The sequence below is a fragment of the Pipistrellus kuhlii genome, unplaced genomic scaffold (assembly GCF_014108245.1).
Source record: "Pipistrellus kuhlii isolate mPipKuh1 unplaced genomic scaffold, mPipKuh1.p scaffold_m20_p_1, whole genome shotgun sequence".
In the NCBI taxonomy this organism is placed as follows: Eukaryota; Metazoa; Chordata; class Mammalia; order Chiroptera; family Vespertilionidae; genus Pipistrellus; species Pipistrellus kuhlii.
This window is the reverse complement of record NW_023425404.1, coordinates 145,147,553-145,171,648: the sequence shown is the minus strand read 5'-3', so window position 1 is coordinate 145,171,648 and position 24,096 is coordinate 145,147,553. Positions and strand designations below refer to the sequence as shown.

Genomic DNA, 24,096 nt, shown 5'->3' with positions numbered 1-24,096 from the left:
CATGAGCAGTTTCATTTGAAACCTTCTTAGTAAAGATGAGATAATTTCACCTCAGTGTTACCTCTAGCAAAACAATTTTCATTAGTAAAAAGACATCACTAAACATCAAACTGTATGCATCACATAAGTAATTTGTATGAGAAGTAAACAAAACGATACTATGTGAAAGGTAAGAAAGCTCCTTCTACTTGTGAGTAATAAATGACCCTCATACGTGTGACTATTTTGGAAAATATTTGCTCTGTATACTCTTAGGTCAACTAAATTAAAACCAGTTCCCTGATAGCACTGAAAATTAATTTTATGCTAAAATTTTGTTACATATATGGCTAATCTTAATCAAATATGTCTCTATTATGTAATGCTGATGTGTGAGTGCATTCTTTCTACCTCTATAAATTGGTTTCAATTTTCCTAGAATAATAATGAGCCCAGGGTCTCATATCCAATGTTTTTGAAAAATACATATTTTATAGCTTCTTGTTTATATGTTTAAGGAACTACAGAGTCTCTTAGTTGGTCCTAAAAGTTATAAATATGGTAAGATACTTACATCATTTGAAACATACCATACAAACATCAAGGGTATTTCAAGCTTGCAAACATCCACATTTATTTAATAGGTACAAGTGGTAAATGAGTCATCTGATGGGTGAGCTAATGAATAAATGAATGCTTAGTATAAACTGTTTGGTGTGCAGTACACTCCTCAGGCAGGTACCATTGAACAATAACACCAATGAAAAAGCAGCTGTAAACAACACTCAGTGTGCCAGAAAACTCAAGAGGTTTGACTTCCATTCAACACAAATAAAAACTTCCTTGAACAGTCAAGAAGGAATTAAAGTAGTTGCAATCTGCCTACCGAGGTTGGGCAACAGGATAGAGTGAGAGAGTGAATTTGCATATCTTTCATATGACTGAAAACAACCAGAATAGCTAATTTAATGAATATGTAAACTGTTACTGATCCAACAAATATTTACTAAGCACTTCTTTTCTTTGCTGGTGGGAAGTGCTTCTGAAAATACCAAGACTAAGGGCAGGAGAGTCCCTGCCCTAAAGGAATTTATGTAATGGGGTGAAGAAAAAGAAAATTATATAATATCATAACTAATAGAATATACCATAATAAAGGTACAGACTAGTTTAAGATAGGTCAAAAGAGGTAAGAATTATGTATGTTTTTTGGGGGGAAGGGGAGTTAGCCTTCTGTTTGGATGCTTAAAATATATTATTATTATTATTATTATTAGGAAAGGTTTCTTACAGAAGGTATTTGATACAAGACTTAAAGACTCGGTAATACAATCTCTTCACAGAGCAGACCAACCTACTGGTTGTGAATCATGAAATGAACATGCATTCTGCTCTTTCAACAAAATATTTCACAGAATAGCCACTCAGTGTATATCCTATATAATAAAAAGGCTAATATGCAAATTGTCCCCTCCACCAGGAGTTCAACCCGCAGGTAGGCTAGCCAACTGCCCATGTCCCCTCCCCCTGACCAGGCTGGCCAGACCCCACCCATGGATGAATTCATGCACTGGGCCTATATATGTCCTACCTAACAAAAAACTAATATGCCATGCCCACCAACCAATCAGAGCGAGTATGCAAATTAACCCCAAACAAGATGGCTGCCACCACAGAGAGCAAGAGAGAGGCTTGGGTTTCCCCGGCAATGGAGGAAGCCAAGCTTTCCACACACCCTGGTGGGCCCAGGCCTCCACTCAAGGGTACAAAGTTTCAATTATAGAAGATAAACCCCAAGAAAAATGGCAGCAGCCATGGAGCTGGAGAGAACAGGCTAGGGTTGCCCCTGTTGACAGAGGAAGCCAAGCTTTCCACCTGCTCAGGCAGGCCTAGGCCTCCACTTCAGGCTACAAAGTTTCAATTATAGAAGGTGAATAAACCCCAACCGAAATAGCTGCTGCCACCAAGTGAGCAGAAGGCTTGACTTCACTCCAGGCTACAAAGTTTCAATTGTAGAAGGTAAATAAATTCCAGATACCAGGGCCTCCGCTTGGGTCTCCAGGGGGCATGGCCGGCCTGCAAAGCACCACAGGCCCCTAGCTCAGGGCACCCCACACCCCAAGAGAATCCCCAACCTGTTCCAGGACACCCTTTAGGGCAAACCAGCCTGCCCCCACCTGTGCACCAGGCCTCTATCCTATCTAATAAAAGAGTAATATGCAGGTTGACCATCACTCCAACACACAATAGCTGCCCTCATGTGGTCAAAGATCCTGCCCCCATGTGAGCACAAGATGGCCACCACAAGATGGTCAGCAGGGGAGGGCAGTTGGGAGACACCAGACCTGCAAGGGAGGGCAGTTGGGGGGGACCAGGCCTGCAAGGCAGGGCAGTTGGGGGCAATCAAGCCTGCAGGGGAGGGCAGTTAGGGGTGACCAGGCTGGCAGAGGAGGGAAGTTGGGGACAAACAGGTTGGCAGGGGAGCAGTTAGGTATCAATCAGGCTGGCCGGGGAGTGGTTAGGGGGTGATCAGGTGGGCAGGCAGAAGCAGTTAGGGGCAATCAGGAAGTCAGGCAGGTGAGCAGTTTTGGAGCCAGCAGTCCTGGATTGTGAGAGGGACTGACTGCCCGTTTAGGTCTGATCCTACCTGGAGGGGTCCCAGATTGGAGAGGGTGCAGGCTGGGCTTTGAGACACACGCCCCGTGCACAAAATTCGTGCACCCGGCCTCTATTATGATGATGGCTGAACCCTCTGTGGGTTCAGACATCATCATACACTGGCCACTCAGTGTATTTGCGTTCTTACACCCTCTTCTGACATATAATGGGAAAACATACAGCTCAACTCTACATCCTTCACATCTTTTTCTTTTATAATTGAACAGGCACTACTTAGGATATTTTAGACTTTTGCCTTACATAGCAAATGCTACAATGTAAGCAGCTGTCACATTCCAGGTCTCCCATGTGATGAGCCTTCAGTGGAATGAGACAGTATAGGGACTTGGACCTGAAAATGGAAAAATACCACCAGGTAGAATGTTGGATAAGCTGACCACAAGAAATGTCACCATGCCTCTACTCTAGGGGTGTCGAACTCAATCAGAAAAGGGGCCAAAATCTAAAATCCAGCCTAAATCGCGGGCCGAATGGTTTACTGAACAGTCATAAACTGTCATTGTGATGGAAACGCAGCGGAGTGCAGTGATGACAGCGCGGTGCGGGCCACATTGCAAGGTCTGGCGGGACGGATTTGGCCCGCGGACCTTGTGTTTGACACATGTGCTCTACTCTGTGCTCAGAGGAAAAAAAAAAAAAAAAAAAAAAAAAAAAAAGCAGAATTTTATCTCTCTACTAACCACCTGTTTTTCCTACCCTGATATGGACAATTCGACAAGCCTGCTTTTTTCAAAAAGCCAACCTTTTCGTGCGAGCCCACTTCCCGCAGTTCCATGGTTGGCAAACTGCGGCTTGCAAGCCACATGCAGCTCTTTGGCCCCTTGAGTGTGGCTCTTCCACAAAATACCACGGCCTGGGTGAGTCTATTTTGAAGTGGTGTTAGAAGAAGTTTAAGTTTAAAAAATTTGGCTCTCAAAAGGAATTCCCATCGTAGTACTGTTGATATTTGGCTCTGTTGACTAATGAGTTTGCCGACCACTTCCCCCAACTTACGAAAGCAGCCAAGCCGAGCCAGCCCCCAAGCAGGTTCAGAGGACTTTCCTGTCCTCTGTGCTGGCTCCTTTGTGCTCGAGCATAAGTTTAATAAAATCTGCCTGGAAACTTCTCTGAGGTTTCCTATTGATTTCCTTCTTGGGGAACCCAAGAACCCCAAGGCTGGTAACAGTAAGAAAAGTGATTTTCAGTGAGAGACACACATAAAAAGGAAAGACCTCTGTGAGTTATTCACGAACAACAAGGTGATCCTGATGGAGTCTGGGTTTGCTTCTAACCCCTGAACGTTCCTCCTCTGTAACAGTGAGGGCAGGCGCCCTGTCCCTCTGGTTCACCCAGTGTGCACAGTACAGGGACACAGGATGTACTCAATAAGGAGCACTCTCATTCCCTTCCAAAATCGTACTCTTCAGCAATTACCTTTATGGGAGCTTTCTCCAACACATATCATACGCGATCATCTTTGTGGGATGATGTCTAAGTGGTCTGTCTTACTTTGGCTCATCAAAGAAATGAGAGACATTTACATCCGCCTTGAAACATGGCAAAGAACAGTGGGAAGAAAAATTAGTGGGAAAAGCACTGCACCATTATAATTTTAGAAAAAAAACAACAAAGAAAATCCAATTAAAGTCCAGTTATTCCCACGGAAAGAGGTGAGTCATTGGGGAGAAAGGGAAGAAAAATTCGTTTGGAGACTGTACATCGGTTGATAGTTGGTTGTTAGCAGGAGTTTATACGTTGTTGTTTTTTGTTTGTTTTTTCTGGAATCCTGACCCTAAACAGTGCCTAGTGCTGCCACACGGACCAAAGTGAGTGACCAAGGTCACTGTGGTGTTTACTTTTCACAATGACAGTCCACTGCATACTTACTCTCCCTGTTTATTCCTTCTCACAGAGGACCTGCCATCATGCCCGTGCTTATGAAGGGTTTGCTGACTCAAAGTGGGAGGCTGTCTGGGCACAATGGCCAAGAAGGGTGGATAATGTAAACTGAGTATTTGCATTATCTCTGACACAATGCACATACAGAACATACCTTTCTACAGTTTCAACTTTGCACCACTTATGTTCTGAGCAATTAGGGGTTGGGGGCGGACAACCACTGTTTCCCAACATAACAAGTATAAAACTACTAGCATCGGTAGCAAGGTAAACTCGGATCTTAAAAAAAAAAAAAAAAAAAAAAAAAAAAAGCTCTCCCAATTTTCTCTTGGCCCCGGCCAAGAACCAAGTTTTGATACAGTAAGGATTCAACAGTCACTCCAAAACAAAACATGTTTTGAGTTTAGGACACTTGGCAGTTGTCCTCAACCTTTTTTTCTGTCCTATCAGCATGGGGGTATACACTGTTCTTTTTTTAATAGCAAGGGAATCACTGACTCAATCTCCAAGACTATTTTTGAGATTTCTAACCTTTCTTCCACTTCTTTTCATCACATCTCTTACTTCACATTCCTGTCCTTTTCACCTTACTGAGCATAATGGGTATTTACACTCCAGAATATAAGAGCTAAATAATTGCCTTAATTCCCTCACCCCCCCCCCCCAAAGAATCAAGTGGTGTTTATGTTACCTCTGCATCATCTATCTATTATTTATTTATTTAATAGAAACCCCTATGATACTATTACGGACTTTGGGTTCACATAAAAAACTAGGACTATACTCTTCCATCAAAGGAGCAAACATTTTAACTATGGGGACATGAAATATTTGTGAGGAAATAAAATAATAATGTCATCAATACAAAAGGGGTGCCAAGGAGGTCACATAACTGTTTGCTGTTAATTACTAGTGACAGTAATAACTAACATTCAAAGACACATCATTCCACATTAGCTCATTAGATTTTTATCCTTACAGCAAATCTCTGGTACTTTTCATAATTTGCATGTTAAATATGGGAAATTGTGAATCAGAAGCCTTACATGATTTCCCCAGGTGGCATAGTTTTGAAATGTCAAGAAATGTGAATTGACCAATGGATACAAGAAATGGTGTGTGTGTGTGTGTGTGTGTGTGTGTGTGTGTGTGTGTAAAGGCATATGCGCGGGGGGGGGGGGGGGGGGGGGGGGGGGGGGGGAAGGGGAGGCTGAGGGGAGGCCAAGGGGGAAAAAAGGAGACATATGTACTACTATTTGTAATCCTTCAAACAATAAAAAGAAATGAGCTTTTGGACAATGCCATTCTCTTGCTTAAAACCTCCCAGCTACCTTCCATTTTGCTGAGAACTATGTCTAAGCTTTTCACTCCAGTTGACAACGTTCTATATAATTTGGCCCAGCCTCCCTTTACATCATCATTCCTTCCCATTTTCCAGAAACACAGACCTATTCTCTTGTTTCTGGGACATACGTCATCTTTGAGGCTTTGCAGGAGGTTTTTCCTCTACCTGGGGGAAAAAATTAAGTAAAAAGTAACACTTACTGAGTACTTATCCTGTACAAGTGTTTTACATGTCTTAACGTACCTAAGACTCCCATCTCTGTGAGGTAAATACTACTACTAAGCCCGATTTACAGAAGAAGAGACTCAGAAAGGCTAAGAGAACCATCTCCATGGCATCACAGCCAGCAAGTGGCAGAGCTGGAATCTGAACCACGGCCATCCAGCGCCAGTCTGGTCTGAAGCATCTTCTTACCTAACTTATGCTTCTGCTGCTCTTGACTGGGCTGACTTCCTGTACTTGAGATCTCAATGTCAATGTCACCTCTACAGAAAGGCTTAAGGCAAAGTCATCATTCGGGCACTCTGTCCCCAGCCGAGAAACGGTGCCTTTCACTGGGCGGGCACTTAATAATAAGTATTTGTGGAATGCATGAGGATTTAAAAAAGTTTGTCATGATTACTATAATTTTGGAACTGTAAGGTACCCTCAAAATACTTTATTTCAAACATTTTTATACCTGACGAGGCCTAGTGGGGAGACAGTGAGGTCCCTGAAGGAACCAGACAGGCAGTGGGAAAGCGAGGACTTGGGGCCAGTGCTCCTGACAGCCAGCTGTCTATCTGTTCATATATTTTGCCCCCGACTTTGAGGAACTTTCAACAGTGTGTTTTTAATCAAATTTTGATGACAGGAACCACATTTTATGCATAATTAAGGGAAAAAATATGAAACTAAAACTTATGAATACAGAAAAACTGCTCATTTTCGGTATAGGGTTATGCATTTGAGTGGATGGATAACATAGTAAATGACTGAATGGCTAAAAGGGATAAGGAGTTTACTAGTATTTTATTCCTCTTTAAGGTCATTTTCAAAAAGGAAAGGTTGCTAAGTTGCAAACAAATTATAATTTTTGTTTCTCTACTATAATATTAATCTAACTTAAAATAAATAACAATCTTTAAATTCATAGCTTACCCAATTTTCCCATCATCTACCAGGCATCTTCAAACTACGGCCCGCGGGCCACATGCGGCCCGCAGAGGAGTCTGATCCGGCCCGCCAGGTTTTTTGGGCAGTGAGTGCAGCCGAGGTGTCACAGTAGGAATTAGTAGTTCATATAGTCCGGCCCTCCAGCTCTCTGAGGGACCATGATCTGGCCCCCACTTTAAAAAGTTTGAGGACCCCTGATTCTAGACTGTATGGTATAACTAAGCAAAGCTCAAGCTACACATTATCTACCAGGCTTTGTACATCCAAGGTTATCAGTACATTCATCTACCTGAATATGACCCCACCATGCCTTAGGGTGCACAGGAACTCTCCTAAGAAGGAAAGCATGGCCGCCTTTCATTTCTTTGGGCAAAGCTGTGCTTATCTGGAGAGAACTAGGATATGCACCTGACTGAACCTACAGCATTAAGGGGCGAAGTCATCACAGAGCTAAAGATGAACTACCATCTAACTGCGCCACCTTGGCTTCTCTAAGATAATTTTATTTGCAATAGAGCCATTTTATCCGTTAAACAGATGAAGGATAGCCTAGGGCCGATGACTTTTCATGAGACAATGAAATTGCTTAAGATCTCAAAACTCCAAAACACAAAAACAACCCAAACACTGCAAAATTAAAAATTGGTAAATACATGTTTATGTCAATTATCCAATTATAACTGAACAGAAATCAGTTTTTAAAATAAATTGTAATTAGTATGGTGTGTGGTTGTATTTTAACATTTGATGTGATATGGTATGAGACAGTCAAAAGCAAGAGAATTTAAGAGGAAAGTCTTTGGGAAGATAAAAAAAAATGATCTAGAAAAAGCAATACACTTAAATAAATCCAAAGTATATTTTTTGTTTCTATTTATTTATTTTTTTTATTATTTTTTTTAAATATATATATATATTATTGATTTTGTACAGAGAGGAAGGGAGAGAGATAGAGAGTTAGAAACATCGACGAGAGAGAGTCATCGATCAGCTGCCTCTTGCACACCCCCCACTGGGGATGTGCCCGCAACCAAGGTACATGCCCTTGACCGGAATCGAACCCGGGACCCTTCAGTCCCCAAGCCGACGCTCTATCCATTGAGCCAAACCGGTCTCGGCTGTTGTTTCTATTTAAAAATACATCTATCAACAAAATTAATTCATGGCTCATGGAAATTACATTGTTTTATATTAGGAATGAATATCATCCTATCTAATAAAAGAGTAATATGCAAATTAACCATCACTCTGCTACACCCACCAGCCATGCCCACTAGCCAATCAGAGTGAGTATGCAAACAAACCCAACTAAGATGGCTACAGCCACAGAGACCAGGAGGGAGGCTTGGGTTTCCCAAGCAATGGAGGAAGCAAAGCTTTCTGCCTGCCCTTGCTGGCCTAGGCCTCCACTCAAGGCTACAAAGTTTCAATGATAGAATGTAAACAAATCCAAACAGAAATGGGTTAGTCATTATGCTGGAAAGAGCGGGAGGCTAGGGTTGTCTCCGGCAATGGAGGAGCCAAGCTTTTCACACACCCTGGCTGGCCCAGGCCTCCATTCCAGGCTACAAAGTTTCAATTATAGAAGGTAAATAAATTCCAGATACCAGGGCCTCCAATTGGGTCGCTGGGAGGCATGGCCAGCCTGCAAACTACCACAGGACCCTTGGTCAGGCTGCCCCACACCCCAAGAGAACCCCCAACCTGATCTGGGACACCCTTTAGGGCAAACCAGCTAGCCCCCACCCATGCACCAGGCCTCTAGCCTATCTAATAAAAGAGTAATATGTAGATTGACCATCACTCCAACACACAAGATCAAGATAGCTGCCCCCATGTGGTCAAAGATCCTGCCCCTATGTGGATACAAGTTGGCCACCACAAGATGGCCAGCAGGGGAGGGCAGTTGGAAGGCACCAGGCCTGCAAGGGAGGGCAGTTGGAGGCGATCAATCCTGAAGGGGAGGACAGTTAGGGGTGACTAGGCTGGCAGAGGAGGGAAGTTGGGGGCAAACAGTTTGGCATGGGAGCAGTTAGGCATCAATCAGGCTGGCATAGGAGTGGTTAGGGGGTGATCAGGCTGACAAGCAGAAGCAGTTAGGGGCAGTCAGGAAGGCTGGATTGTGAGAGGGGTCCCAGATTAGGGAGGGTGCAGACTGAGCTGAAAGACACCCCGCCCCGCCCCGCCCCTCCCCCATGCACGAATTTCAATCACCAGGCCTCTAGTATATTATATCTAGGAAGTAACACCTAACCTAATAAATGTCCCTGAACGTCTGTCTTCCAAGGCATATGCTTGTTTCCTATTTTAAGGACAATTTGCTGTTGCAATACTGTCACTAACGTGAAGCCCCAGGACTGTAAGTTTACAAACTAACATACCTGCATTTCCTCCCTTCTGTTCTCTAATGGAAAACTTGGAGGTATGACAAATGTAACAATGGCTGTATGTGATGGTAAAAAGATGAGAAACTTTAACAAGTGAAGTCAGCCATAATTTATATTAATATATCGAAGAATGAGTACTAATTCTAGAAACAGATGTTTCTTTTCTAATCCCAGAGGTAGTTATTTTTCCCATATAATATGCTTTTCATAATATTTTCTTAATGGGTATTATTCAGAAGACTGTTCTTCTGGAAGCAGAGTAAAGTGTCATTATGTGTCTGTAGTTATTATTCAAATGATCTCTACTTCCCCAAATCCAGGATACTTTTCTCAGACCTTTTTCTCCTTGATCCCTCTCCACAGTCCACCCCTTCCTGAAATTCCATTTTCTTTGGCTTTGGTGATGCTACATTAGTTTCACTCCTCTGATCTTTCCAGCTGTCTATTCCCATCACTTAGCTACAGATGCTCCCCAGGATGTCACTGTCCTTGGAGAGTTTGCCTATTTTGTCTTCAAAAAGGAAATCAGACCTTGGGTGGAATGGGTAGGGATTAGGAGGGAGAGGAGAAGGGGGAGAAAATGGGAGATACCTGTAATACTATCCATAAAAAAAATATTTTTTAAAAAGTAAATCAGAATGAATGACTTTTAAACTCTAGCTCAGCCCCCAGGTTTTCCTCTAATCTTATTATGGTTGTCTATTTCCACAGCCCTGAGGAATAGTTCTGGGGAAGACTAGCTGAGGCTACAGGAGAAATTATACGCCAAATCACTGAAAGCAGTATCCTTGGATATAGATGTCGGAAGCAAAGACAGACATGATCTGTTTTAAACAGGTAATTCTAGTAATAATGAGAATTTAGATTGAAGTGAATAAAAGAGAAAACTAGTTAAGAAGTTATCAAAATCAGCCAAAGAAGAGATACAGAGAACATGGGCAGGTGGTAATAGAGTGCATTAAAATGGAAAAAGAGCTGAAACCGGTTTGGCTCAGTGGATAGACCATTGGCCTGCAGACTGAAAGGTCCCAGGTTCGGCATGTAAAGTGACTGCAGGCACATCCCCAGTAGGGGTTGTGCAGGAGATAGCTGATCGATGTTTCTCTCTCATCAATGTTTCTAACTCTCTACCCCTCTCTCTTCCTCTCTGTAAAAAAATAAAATAAAATAAAATAAATAAAATAAAATACATTAAAAAAAAAAAAGGAAAAAGAGTGCTCCATGTTAGCTAAGTGTGAATGAAGCACAAGCCACCTCACAGGCATACACCCTCAAATAGTCACGTGATTAGGATCTCTACGATAAACCCCATTGCAAGTTATCACAATTGTAATTCAGTAATTTTTAAGGAATTTTCCTCTTATCTCAAAGAGTATGCGCTCCCTAAAGGTATGAACCATGTTGTTTGGTCAACATCTGGCACACTGCCTGCTGGAATATAGGATGTACCCAATAAAGGAATAAATACAAATGATAGAAAACTAAAGTCACATAAAAATATTAATGCTGAAAAGAAATTCATATATTATCTAATAGCAAATAGATGATTAGAAAAATTAAGGGACTTGCTTAAAGTACACAAAGTTGGTAAATAACAGAGGAGGGAGTGGAATTATGCTTCTGCAAGACTCAGTCTCTATAGTAACCTCCTGGGAGAAAATAGAGAAGGCAGATATAGGGGTGTAAGATAATTCTGGAGATTATATAAGTATATATATACACTCCCACAATGTTAAAAATATAAATTTGCCACTGGATTTTGTCAACAGCTAAGCCACATGCCTCAATGTATATATTTATATATATATATATATATATATATATATATATATATATATATATATTTTGTAGATATGTCTAAGTTTTCTATTGTCATTACTGGATGATGATGCAGAGAGTTTAAAAGGCCAATAGCTATTTTCAAGTTTATGCTTAAATGAGGCACTACTTCTTATGTTGAAATTTTATAGATAGCAATCATTTTGCATTAGTAAACTGATTTTGCTTTCACTTGAATTTTCTTTCAGAGGCATGGAAAATGAGAAAAGCAGAATCATCAGAATTTGCATGTGCTTTTTCTTTCACCCCTAAAGAGAAGTAGTATTCATTTTAAATGTTTTCTTAAATTTTTAAAATTTATAATTAAAATGAACTATGCATGCATAGATTAATCCCACAACTAACCCTTGACTGAAGAGATAGAGTAAATGCAGTATATAACAACATCTTAGAAAATTGTGATCCTGTGGAAACACAGCAGAACAAGAGTCAGAAGACATCCTGCCTGGCTGGCATGGCTCATTGGTTGAGCATCGACCTATGAACCAGAGGCCACGGTTTGATTCCTGGTCAAGGCATTGCCCAAGCTGCAGGCTCAGTCCCCAGTGTGGGGCATGCAGGAGGAAACTGATCAATGATTCTCTCATTATCGATGTTTCTATCTCTATCCTTCTCCCTTCCTCTCTGAAATAAAAAATAAAAAAAAGACACCCTAGTTTTAGTCTTAGTCTTCCTGCTTACTGGTGATGTACCTCATGGCCAATCACTGACACCCACCCACCCACCAGTCACCTCAGGAGATTTCTCTCTTCCTATTTAATAAAAGAGTAATATGCAAATTGACCATCACTCCAACATACAAGATGGCTGCCTCATGTGGTCAAAGATAGCTGCCTCCATGTGGACATGGGGGCTGGCAGGGGAGGGCAGTTGTGGGCGATCAGGACAGCAGGAAAGGGCAATTGGGAGGGACCAAGTCTGCAAGGGAGGGCAGTTGGGGGAAATCAGGCCCGCGGAGGAGCACAGTTGGGGGGACCAGGCCTACAGGGAAGGGCAGCTGGGGGGGGGGGACACCAGGCCTACGGGGGAGGGCACTTAGGGGTGACTAGGCCTGCAGGGAGGGCAGATGGGGGCAACCAGGCTACCAGGGGAGGGCAGTTAGGGGTGATCAGGCTGGCAAGGGAGGGCAGTTGGGGGTGACCAGGCCTGCAGGGGAAGACAGTTAGGGGCAATCAGGTTGGCATGAGAGCAGTTAGGCATTAATCAGGCTGGCAGGGGAGTGGATTGGTGGTGATCAGAATGGCAGGCAGAAGCGGTTAGGGGCAATCAGGAAGGCAGGCAGGCAGGTGAGCAGTTGGAAGCTAGTAGTCCTGGATTGTGAGATCGGGCCTAAACTGTTAATCAGACATCCCTCTAGGTGTCCCAGATTGGAGAGGGTGCAGGCTGTGCTGAGGGACACCTTCTCCCCCATGCATGAATTTTGTGCACTGGGCCTCTAGTATAGAATAAACAAGATCATGAATGTATGTTTGAAGGGAAACATGCAATTTCATTGTTAAAGCATTACTTAATAGACAAGTGTTGATGTCCTCTGTTTAGGCGTTTCTCTTTAATAAATATTAGACTGACTTAAAGAACCCTGAATTTATGCTGCACTGTATATTTCTCCAGATGACCATTAGTTGCCAGGAAGATGCTATTGCTTAATTATTGCATTCCCGCAGAGACTGAAGGAGTACAGGGATTATTTTTCAAAGTATAAGAAATCTTTGACTCTGGCCTCCATCAGAAATGCTCAACTACTAAGCCTGGTTATTCTCTCGAGAGGTATATTCTAGAGAAGAGTTCACACACTTTAATAACATTGCCTCACACTGATAGGGTAAGAGACCTGCAAAATATCCACACTTGGTCCTTACTCACACGAACCCTGACCTAAAACGTACTGACCTAAGGTTACTAGGGAAAAAAACCACTGCTCCATGCAATAAAATAAAGTATTCACATAAGAAATATATATAAATTACACTGTACATTTTAAATACTATTAGTTACTAATTTCATATATTACAAATAATCAATTGCTTTGCTGAGGAACCATTTGAAGATCTATTGCCACCTCTTAAGTGAAACCAAGATCAAAAAACATTCTGATTATTTTTGTTTGAAAAAACCAATGCTTGAGCCATCATTGTTACCATTAGTCAGAATAATAGATTTACTCTGCCCACAAAATATTGAGAGGAACTCTATGTATTATTCATATAAAATTATAAATCATCATAATTACAGGGGGAAAAAATAGATATCCAATGAAGAATTTGTTGTATCATCTTGTACATTCAATTTCAAACTTATGTTCTTAGCTGATGATGTACTTGAGTTTACTATAATATTGAACTATATAAAATCACAATATTTGGCCACTTTGAACTAAAAAGAATGGCAGTTTTATATGGTTTCAGCTAATATTTTTATCCATCTGACCAAGGGTCAATGACAATGCAGAAATTTTCTTGCACTAATCTTTTTTATTCTCTAAAAGCAATGGTTTGTTCTCTTGCTTGGTTCAAAGTTTCAATTGAAACAGACCAAAATAAATGTTATCAGTTCTATTCTAGCTCTGTAATCCTAAAAACTCATGCTTTACACACTTTAGTTTTTGTTTTTTTTACCTATAAAAGTATGAAAGAACCAACTATTCTTATGTATTCACCATGAGAAATAGATGATTGAATAATACATTTTTTATATACACACAGAATTTAATATCCACAGTAAAAAGTCCTGGCTATCCTATCTAGTAAAAAAATAATATTCAAATTGACCATCACTTCAACACACACGATGGCTGCCCCATGTGGACACAAGATGGACACCACAAGATGGCCAGCAGGGGAAGGCAGTTGGGAGGGACCAAGCTTGCAAGGGAGGGCAGTTGTGGGCAATCAGGCAAGCAGAGGAGGGCTGTTCGGAGGGACCAGGCCTGCAAGGGAGGGCAGTTGGGGCAATCAATCCTGAAGGGGAGGGCTGTTAGGCATGACCAGGCTGGTAGAGGAAGGAAGTTGGGGGCAACGGGGCCTACAGGGAAGGGAAGTTGGGGGGGACTTAGGCCTGTAGGGGATGGCAGTTAAGGATAACCAGACCTGCAGAGGAGAGTAGTTAGGGGCAAATAGGCTGGCAAGGGAGCAGTTAGGCATCAATCAGGCTGTCAGGGGAGTGGTTAGGGGGTGATCAGGCTGGCAGGCAGAAGCGGTTAGAGGCAATCAGGAAGGCACGCAGATGAGCAGTTGGGAGCCAGCAGTCCTGGATTGTGAGAAGGATGTTTGACTGCACGATCCTATTGGGATCAGGCCTAAATGGGATTGTGAGAGGGATGTTCGACTGCCTGATCCTACTGAGATCCGGCCTAAACGGGCAGTCGGACATCCCTTGAGGAGTCCCAAATTGGAGAGGGTGCAGGCTGGGCTGAGGGACACACACTCTCGTGCATGAATTTTGTGCACTGGGCCTCTAGGGAGGAAATAAAAAATGATATAAACTAAAGGATGTAAAGGTACAAATAAAACATGATGTAAACTAACAAAAAACATTTCTAGAATCTTAATATATAAAGAGGTAATACGTAAACTAGGCTGGGATGTCGTAATGGGACGACCGTACAGGAGGAGGTTGCGCGGTTGCTCGCGCAGGTGAGGCCCAGAGTGGTGACAGAGACAGAGATAGGGGTCCTGCCTGAACTGGCATGGCAGTTCAGGCGGCCCAGAGTGGACACAGGCAGGGGAGCTGAGGTGGGGGAGAGGGGTGCCTGGGGCTGGCAGAGCCGCCATGCCAGACACAGGCATGGGGCCAAGCGGAGCCTCGGGCAGAAGTCAGGTGCAGAGCAGACACAGGCAGGGGGGCAGGGGGCCTTAGGGTGGAAATCAGGCGCAGGTCCCGGCCGCCCAGGGTGGTGATCCAGCCTGACTCCTGTGGCTGCCCACAGGTAGCCTCCTCACATGCTGGGCCTCTAGTGTTTTATAAGAATGTAGGATTAAAAAGTTACATAAAACATGATATTGATAACATTTTAATAAAGAATATAGCCGAATCCACTTTGACTCAGTGGATAGAGCGTCGGCCTGCGGACTGAAAGGTCCCAGGTTCAATTCCGGTCAAGGGCATGTACCTTGGTTGAGGACACATCCCCAATAGGGGATGTGCAGGAGGCAGCTGATCGATGTTTCTCTCTCGTCGATGTTTCTAACTCTCTGTTCCTCTCTCTTCATCTCTGTAAAAAAATCAATAAAATATATTTAAAAAAAAGAGAATATATACATGGGAAAAGATGAAGGAAATAAAAATTTAAAATAATTATTTCTAAGTTATAGAATTAATGGATGATTTTTCACTCTACACAATCTTTCATGTTTTTTCAAGCTCCGACAATTTTAAGAAACAAAAATACATAAGCAAAAACTGGAAAAATGGGATGCTTTGTCATTTTACTAAACAAATGGCTCAATATTAAGTGTTTTAACTATACCTGACAAACCTAAAATCTAATGGGAATTTTTATATTTAGAAAAATATCTGAAGTTCTGAGATAATATATGCACATAATTATCCAGGAAAATCCTGAAAAAGAAGAGTTAAATGGAAGAATATAGCTCATGACATTAAAATAAAAAGGGTATTGCCCTGCTTGGTGTGGCATCATCCCATACACCATGAGGTCACTGGTTCAACGCCCGGGCAGTGCACATGCCAGATGTGCACTCTATCCCCAGTAGGGGGCATCAGGAGGCAGCCGATTGATATTATCCTCTCCTACTGATGTTTCTCTCTTCCTCTTCTTTCGTCTCTCTCTTAAATCAATAATAAAAACATATTTAAAAAAAGAAAGAAAGAAAAGAGTATGATACTAGCACCAGACAAGCAAATAGATCAGTATGGTAGAATAGAGCTCAGAGAAGACTAAAATATATTTAAGAATTTGATGTGATGATAAAGTGACATTTTGAGCCACTTGGCAAAGTATGAATTACTTTGTTTGGTTATCAAGCTAATTATTTCAGTAAAAAATTACATCTTTAAATAATATCTTTCATATCTTATTCCAAAGTAAATTTCACTAGAATTCATTACCTAACTATCGATATTCAAAAATTTAAATATGAGATGAAATATAAGAGACTATGTAATAACTTTTAGATCCCATATCTACCTTTACTAAATAATTTTCATATATTTTCAATATTTAAATATGAAAATATGAAACTGCAAAAATAAGTAGATAATATAAATAAATATTATTCTCAAACCCTTGTGGAAGAAGGCTTTTTAAGGGTAATATTAAACCCAAACAACATAAATTATACACAGAATTAATAAAATCTTTAAACTTTTGTGACAAAAAGTATGAATTACAAGTTTAAATTTAAATGATAAGCTGTGAGAAATATTTTCAATGTATAATAAAAAGAACTCTCAATAATTCATTACAAAAAAAAGCAACAACAAAAAAACAGCACCATCTTAGAAAAACTGAGAATAGAAAAGGCAATTTACAAAAGAAAAACTATATGGGAAAATAGGCTTTAAAATATGATAAACCTCACAGTAATCAAATAAGGGGAAAGAATTAAATTTGCTTATTATATTGACAAATAGGAAAAATAGTATTGCCAGCACTGGAGGAGGTGTGGGAAAGGGGACACATACTCAGATTGCTGCTTACAAACTGGTGTCACTTTTCCATGAAGGAAAAATCTGACGGTATGAATATTCTTTGACTAAGCAAGTCTACTTCTAAAAGTACATCCAAAGAAAAGAATTAGTGAAGGGTGAAAAATGTATGTCCAAAAACAGTTACTGCAAAGCTGTTTATAGGGATAAGAGTGGTGATTAAGAGCTTGAAGCGGAGGAGCCAGGCTGTCTGGATTCAGAATGCTGGCCCTAACCTTTTCCTTGCCACATGACTGTGAGCAAGTTAAACTTTCTGTGCTTCAGCTTCTTCTTGTGCAGAGAAAAGAAATGAAAAGCACTTAGAACATTGCCCAGAATCTAATAAGCCCTCAATAAATATTACCTATTATTACTGCTGAGAAAAAAATACACACAAAAGAAATGCCATTTATGGGGGATAGCTTAAATAAAGAATATTGATCAAAAGATCACAATGCTATGCTGTCACTAGAAATAATGACATAGAATTATACTATGGAAAAATGCCATAATAGATGACATTAAGTTTTAAAATCAAGGTAATGATGCAGTATTACTTTATAGCCCCATCTTTAATCAAATATAAATATATATGTGGCCACACAGTGAAAAGAATATGGAAGCACATAAACTTAAAGTGTGAATAGTAACTGAATCTAGGTAATAAAATTATGGATGATTTTTTTTATTCTAATATATTTTTATTGATTTCAGAGAGGAAAGGAGAGAGATGGAAACATCAATAATGTGGAAGAATCATTGATCAGCTGCCTCCTGCAGGCCTCCTACTGGGGATTGAGCCTGCAACCCTGGCAATGTGACCTAGACTGGAATCGAACCCGGAACCCTACAGTCTGCAAGCTGATGCTCTATCCACTGAGCCAAACCAGCTAGGGTAATGATTTTCATTTTCATCTTTATTCTTGTGCTTTTTGCTTTGAATTTTTTTTTTTTTTTTTTTTTTTTTTTTTTTTACAATGAACATGTTACTTTTGTAATAAACTTAATATGGAATTTTTTTAAAGGGCAATTGAAAAATCAATTATCATAGTTACCAGTGACAGGGGAATTGATAACACAGAGCACAGGAGATTAAGTAACCACTGGAAAGGGCTGGCATAGGTTTCAACAGAGAAAAGGCCAAACTTTCAGATCACTCATCCTATATAATAAAAGCCTTATATGCTAAATGCCTGATCATCCATTCAACCAATCAAGGTGTAATATGCTAATGATATGCTAAGGCTGCTCAACAACTTGCTATGACATACACTGACCACCAGGGGAATGACGCTCCAACCAGTAGGTGAGCTTGCTGATGGGGTCCAGCCAATCGGGACTGAGTGAGATGGGCCAGACATGCCCTGGAGCCCTACTGTGGTCTCTCCCTGGCTGGGCAACCTCCTGTATCCTTCCCCAGCCCTGATCATGCACTAGTGGGGTCCCTCAGCTTGGTCTTTGCCCTGTTGCAATCCAAGAGCTGTCAGGGGATGGTGGAGAGCTGGTTTCAGCCTGATCCCGCAGGCCAGACCAAGGGAACCCACTGATGCATGAATTTGTGCACAGGGTCTCTAGTTCTTTAATATGCCAGAAATATGTTATGGAGGATGACAGTATAAAAACAATTGTGTTAAAAATTAAATGAACAACCTGTATTTTATGAATAGATTTGTTAACAGATTATAAATATACTAGAGGCCCAGTGAATGAAAATTCATGCATTGGAGGGAGGGGTCTCTCAGCCCGGCCTGCCCTCTCTCACAGTCTGGGAGCCCTCAGGGGTGAAAGGTGACCTGGTGATCAGGGGAAGGCAACACCCCATCATACCTCTGCTGTTGCCACTGCCAGCAGCACAAGCCTCGGCCAGCCCTGGTTACCTGAGCCTCAGGTGGCCCTGGGTGGCTGGGCAGCTGCCTTCCAAGGCTTGCCTGCACCTTGGGCTGGCCCTGGGCAACTGGGGAGCTGAAGGGACTGAGGAACTCCAGAGGCGGGAGTGCTCGGTATTATTGTGGGAGGAGGAATATTGGGCAGCATGGGTGAGGAAAGGAGGCAGGTAGGATGCAGAATAGCGATTTCACAAAAGAACCCAATGACACACATCAGTCTGCTTGACAGCTGTCTGGTTTGGCAGCCTGGAACTGAGCAGATGGACGCCACAGGCGGAGAGAGAAGAGATACGCCTACGTTCCCTACGTTCCCTTGACTCCTGTTTCCCTTCACCAGAGGGATTTAACTGCTCTCCCATCTAGGTTGCATATCTAGCCCCTCTGGAAGCCTGTCAGGAATTGAGATCCTAGTATGGTGTCCAAAGTCACTGGGGAAGCCAGAAACTCTGGTCAGGTGGCTGGTTGACTCAGCTGCAAGGCAGCAGCCAAGGAGAAGGAGCCAGCATTCCCAAGGCAGGTGGAAGTTCAGTTCCTGGTAGCACATGAGTCTGAGAGGTAGGTGATTCCAGGGAAATTTTAGGAAGTCATACATATGCTTCTGTTACAAGTACTAAGTTGAGGAAGTTGGTTACAGGCTCCTCCCTGGCCCTGGCCCTGACCCTGGTTAGATCTAGTGAAGGAGGCAACCAATCAATGTGTTTCTCTCACACTGATGTTTCTCTCTGTGTTTTCCTCTCTCTTCCACTGTCCCTAAAAATCAATGAGGAAAATATCCTCGAGGATTAACAACAACAACAAAAACAAAACAAAACAAAAACACACACATACATACAAAAACAGAAACTGAGATATTACAAAATTCTTTAGAATAAAATGATATAGAAAATATATAGTTTACAGTCTAAAGTTTGATGAATTTTTTGTAGAAAAATACTTATTACTATGCCACAGCAGATACTACAAAAACATCATTATATTATTATTTTACACTATAAAACATCATTATATTATTATTTTATACTATAAAAACATCATTATACTGTTGCCATAATATATTATAAAAAGTGTAAATTCCTCCGTGGTGCAGGTCCACCTCTAGGACATCATTCTAAATCAGTGGTTCTCAACCTTTCTAATGCCAATGGCCTTAGGCTCTACAGCAGCAGGTTGCTGTCTTTTATAGTCTTACCATGTCGCAACCCACAGGTCAAGAACCGCTGCTGTAGAGCCTAAGACAATAGGAAAACAAAGATATTTACATTATGATTCATTATCAGCAGCAAAATTAGAGCTATGAAGTAGAAACAAAAATAATTTTATGGTCAGGGGTCACCACAACATGAGGAACTATATTAAAGGGTTGCAGCAATAGATTGAAAACCACTATTCTAAAGAAATAGCTGCATGTATACGTAGAGTCACACTCAAGAGGTTCACTGCAACTGGTTTGTTTTTCTCCATTTTTTAATTGATGGTTAAATTGTTTTGTTTTTCAATTATAGTTTACTTTTTATATTATTTTGTATTGGTTTCAGGCATACAGCATAGTGGTTAGACAATCATATACTTTATAAAGTGTTCTCCCTGTATTTCCAATACCCACCTGGCACTATATAGAGTACCTATTTTTTTTTTTTAATGACAGTAACCTCAGTGCTCATCAATAGTTAAATAAACTAGAGCAAATTTCACACTATTTAATATTTTTAAAAGAATGAAGTATAAATTATATTGATATTAAAAGTTCAAGTTCTACCATAAAAACAATCAAGTTTCACAACCTATGCACCAGGATCTAATTTATATTTAAAAATAGATTATCGCTGTGTTCAGAAAGAAGGATGGAAGGATATATATCTATAATGGTTACTGATTTTATTTCTAGGGAGGAGGTTGGAATGGGAGGGACTGATGGAGGATATTTTATTTTTATTCTACATAACTTTCTATTGTTTGAATATTTTAAAATGATATTACCCAATCATATAAATTTAATAAACCTTTAACTGGATATACATGTTGAAACCCTCATAATTAAGAGCCACCTAGAGCCCAGCCAGTGTGTTTCAGTGGTTGAGCATCAATCTATGATCCAGGAAGTCATGGTTCAATTCCCAGTCAGGGCACATGCCCAGGTTGCTGGCTCGGTCCCCAATGGGGGAGGTGGTGCAGAAGGTAGCCAATCAATGATTCTCTCTCATCATAGATATTTCTATCACTCACTCTCTCTCATAAATCAATAAAAATTTAAAAATTAAATTTAATAAATATTTTTAAAAGAAGAAGAGTCATCTAGAAGCCTGGAATCCAGAATACCAAACAATCATATATTGTTTGTGTATTTCCTTTCATTTATATGGTCATATATTTCATAGACATTATTTTGTATCTAAAATGCTATATTCTTTTACAAATTATTTTATGAGGATGTTCCCATATCTATTAGAAATAAATCTTCCTCATCTATTGACTAGACAATGTATTCACATTAGTTATTAAGAAAAGAATCATTTGTCTGTTAGTGATTCACGGTGAGACTTGTCCTTGAACAGCAGCTTTCTACTGACCATCTTTATAACATACTGTATACGGACTAACTGTGGTCACTAGAGTTGAAGTGGCTACTTTTCCTTAATGTAGTTAGAGGAACTTCAAGAAAGAAAAAAAAAAACCACTTCTACCTCTTTAGGATCAATTAGATAAATGAGACAGTAGAGTACTTTCTAAGTGCTCAATAAACACTATCTGTTATAATTATTATAGCCTATTTCAATGAGAAAAGGACCTGGTAGTGACATCTACACCTGTAAGTTTAGAAATACATACCAATTAATAGATCAGAGCAATAAGAATATACTTAATGTATATTTAAAAATGGTTAAAATGGTAAATTTTGTTATACAGTATATGTATGTGTGTGTGCTTTAATCCTCATCCTAGGATATTCTTCCCACTGAATTTTAGAGAGAGTGGAAGGGATGGAAGAGAGAGAAACTATGATGTGAAAGAGGCACATCGATTGGTTGCCTCCTAGTTGCATCCTACAAGGAATGGGGATCAAACCTGAAACCCAGAGATGTGCCTTTGACTGGGAATCTATACAACGATGCTTCGGTGCATGAGCTGATATTCTAACCTGTTGTGTACATTTTATCACAAGGAAAAAAAAGTTTTTAAAAAAATACATTTTATTGATTTCACATAGGAAGGGAGAAGGATAGAGAGAGAGAAACATCAATGATGAGAGAGAATCATTGATTGGCTGCCTCCTGCATGCCCTCTACTGGGGATCGAGCCCACAACCCAGGCATGTGCCCTTGGCTGGAATTGAACCTGGGACCCTTAAGTCCACAGGCTATCCACTGAGCCAAACTGGCTAGAGGAAAAAAAATAAAAATAAAAAAAAAATAAAAAAAAATTAAGCTATAATCATTAGTAGACTCTCCAATAAAAACTCATCACTTATTTGATATTTTGACTAACTGAAGCAGATTATCAGAAATTCCAGATCAAGCCCAATTCAGTAAGCCAGTAATGATATGTGCATCTGTGTGTTATTAAATAAGCATTCTATTTTATTTACAATTTGCTTTCACCTCTTCTAGAACCTAGGGTTTCAAAAATTGCTGAGTATTATTTTCTACTTACCTTTATTTCTTAGATGCAAGTCACCAAATTTTACTCTGCAGATAAACGTAAAAAGAAATATACTTTCTTTTTTACTACCATAGAGCTCCTGAGTAAGATAAGAATTAGTGGAGCCTGTGTTTGAGACATTTATGTGCGAGACTCTAACATATCCTATGAAATGCTGTTATTTAAAATTTAAATATCTAAGGTTACAAAGGGGATCATTATTAAGGCAGAACTCTCCCCTCTGGTAGGCTGCATAGGTCCTGAAGCCTGCAGCCACTAGGACCTGAGCCAGAGTTTATATTTAGACAGTGGTTCTCCAGATGTAAAATTACTAGTTCTGGGCAGCTGAATGGTTCTACAGACTAATGGAGTGGATAAGCAGATACACTATTAAGAAAAAAACAAAAACTTCCTGAGAATTTCTGAGAGCTTTTAAAATGTGAGAAGTGACCTTTCTTTCTCTCTCCTTATAACTAGAAGGAATGTGTTTTATATCAGCAGGGATTAATAGGCGAGTGAAAATCAAGTCCCTGGATTGTAAAATCATGTTTCATACTTTAAAGAGATTTAAGGAATAAGAGGGAAAATAAAATATAAAGCTTTACAAAACGTCTCATGGCTAGTGATGTAGCACCCACCACAGAAACTAGTTTATTTCTAGGCTAGCTTATTCCGAGAAAATAAATACATGTAGCTGAGGTTACATTTTTCTTTCTCGGACATATTCTGCTTGTAATTTTCCATCCATTAGCAACATTTTGAACTTTATCACTATTCAAGAAATTATGCACTACATCGTTTTCCTTCCCTTTCTGCTAATCAGTGTTTCAGATTAGATTTTTTTTTAAATGCCCTTTTTTAGTGAAAGTAAAGCTTATTTACAGAATTTTAAAGAAGGCTGGTTGAAGTATTACAAATGATCATTTCATAGAGGGTATTATCTGCTTCCTTAAAAATTGGTGCAAACAATGAGGCTGAAATGCCCAATAGCAAGATCGAACTTCTCCAACAGAAGTTGGTTGACTTTCTGGTTTGAAATCGTATGCGTGTACATTCCAGTCATTTTAGGCAAGGCTAAAAGAAAAGGGATATGTGATAATATTTAAAGCAAAACTCCACTAACTTACTGAAAGCAATTGGGCCCAAACACAGTGGCGAGATTGTGGACGTTCATGCGATTCTGCACATGGTGCTGGGCGACCTTTGTCAAGAACTGGCAGAGGTACTTGAGGAGGCAGTAGTGCGTGTCTGGCAGCTCTTTTATTAAGGCTCTTAAGCTATTCTCCTGAGCATCATCTCTGCCATCTGAAAATAAAAACAAAAAGTGTACTCAGGCATATTTCACAGTGACAATAACAAAAACACACATGTTTTTAAATTCTAACACTTTATTAAAAAAAAAAAAATCCTAAAGACTGAGATAGGCCCTCAAAAAGGGCACTGTTGGCCTTAGCCGGTTTGGCTCAGTGGATAGAGCGTCGGCCTGTGGACCAAAGTCCCGGATTCGATTCTGACCAAGGGCATGTACCTTGGCTGCAGGTTCCTCCCCAGCCAGGGCCCTGGTAGGGGCTCTTGCAGGAAGCAACCAATCACCATGTGTTTCTCTCACATGTGTTTCTCTCTGTCTTCCCCTCTCTTCTACTTTTCCCTACAATCAATGGAATCC

General features: G+C 40.5%; 1 protein-coding gene across 4 annotated transcripts in view; it reads right to left on the bottom strand.

The window, feature by feature from the left end:
• FAM13A (family with sequence similarity 13 member A) overlaps positions 1–24,096 on the bottom strand; it is a 233,136-nt gene that overhangs the window by 175,782 nt on the left and 33,258 nt on the right. For 3 of the 4 annotated variants that reach the window (XM_045570814.1, XM_036453731.2, XM_045570816.1), the window contains exon 4: positions 23,558–23,735. The exons of the other annotated variant lie outside the window; for it this stretch is intronic. In XM_045570814.1, the coding sequence (XP_045426770.1) occupies positions 23,558–23,735 (178 nt within the window). The remainder of the gene's footprint in view (positions 1–23,557; positions 23,736–24,096) is intronic. 4 annotated transcript variants of the gene reach the window in all.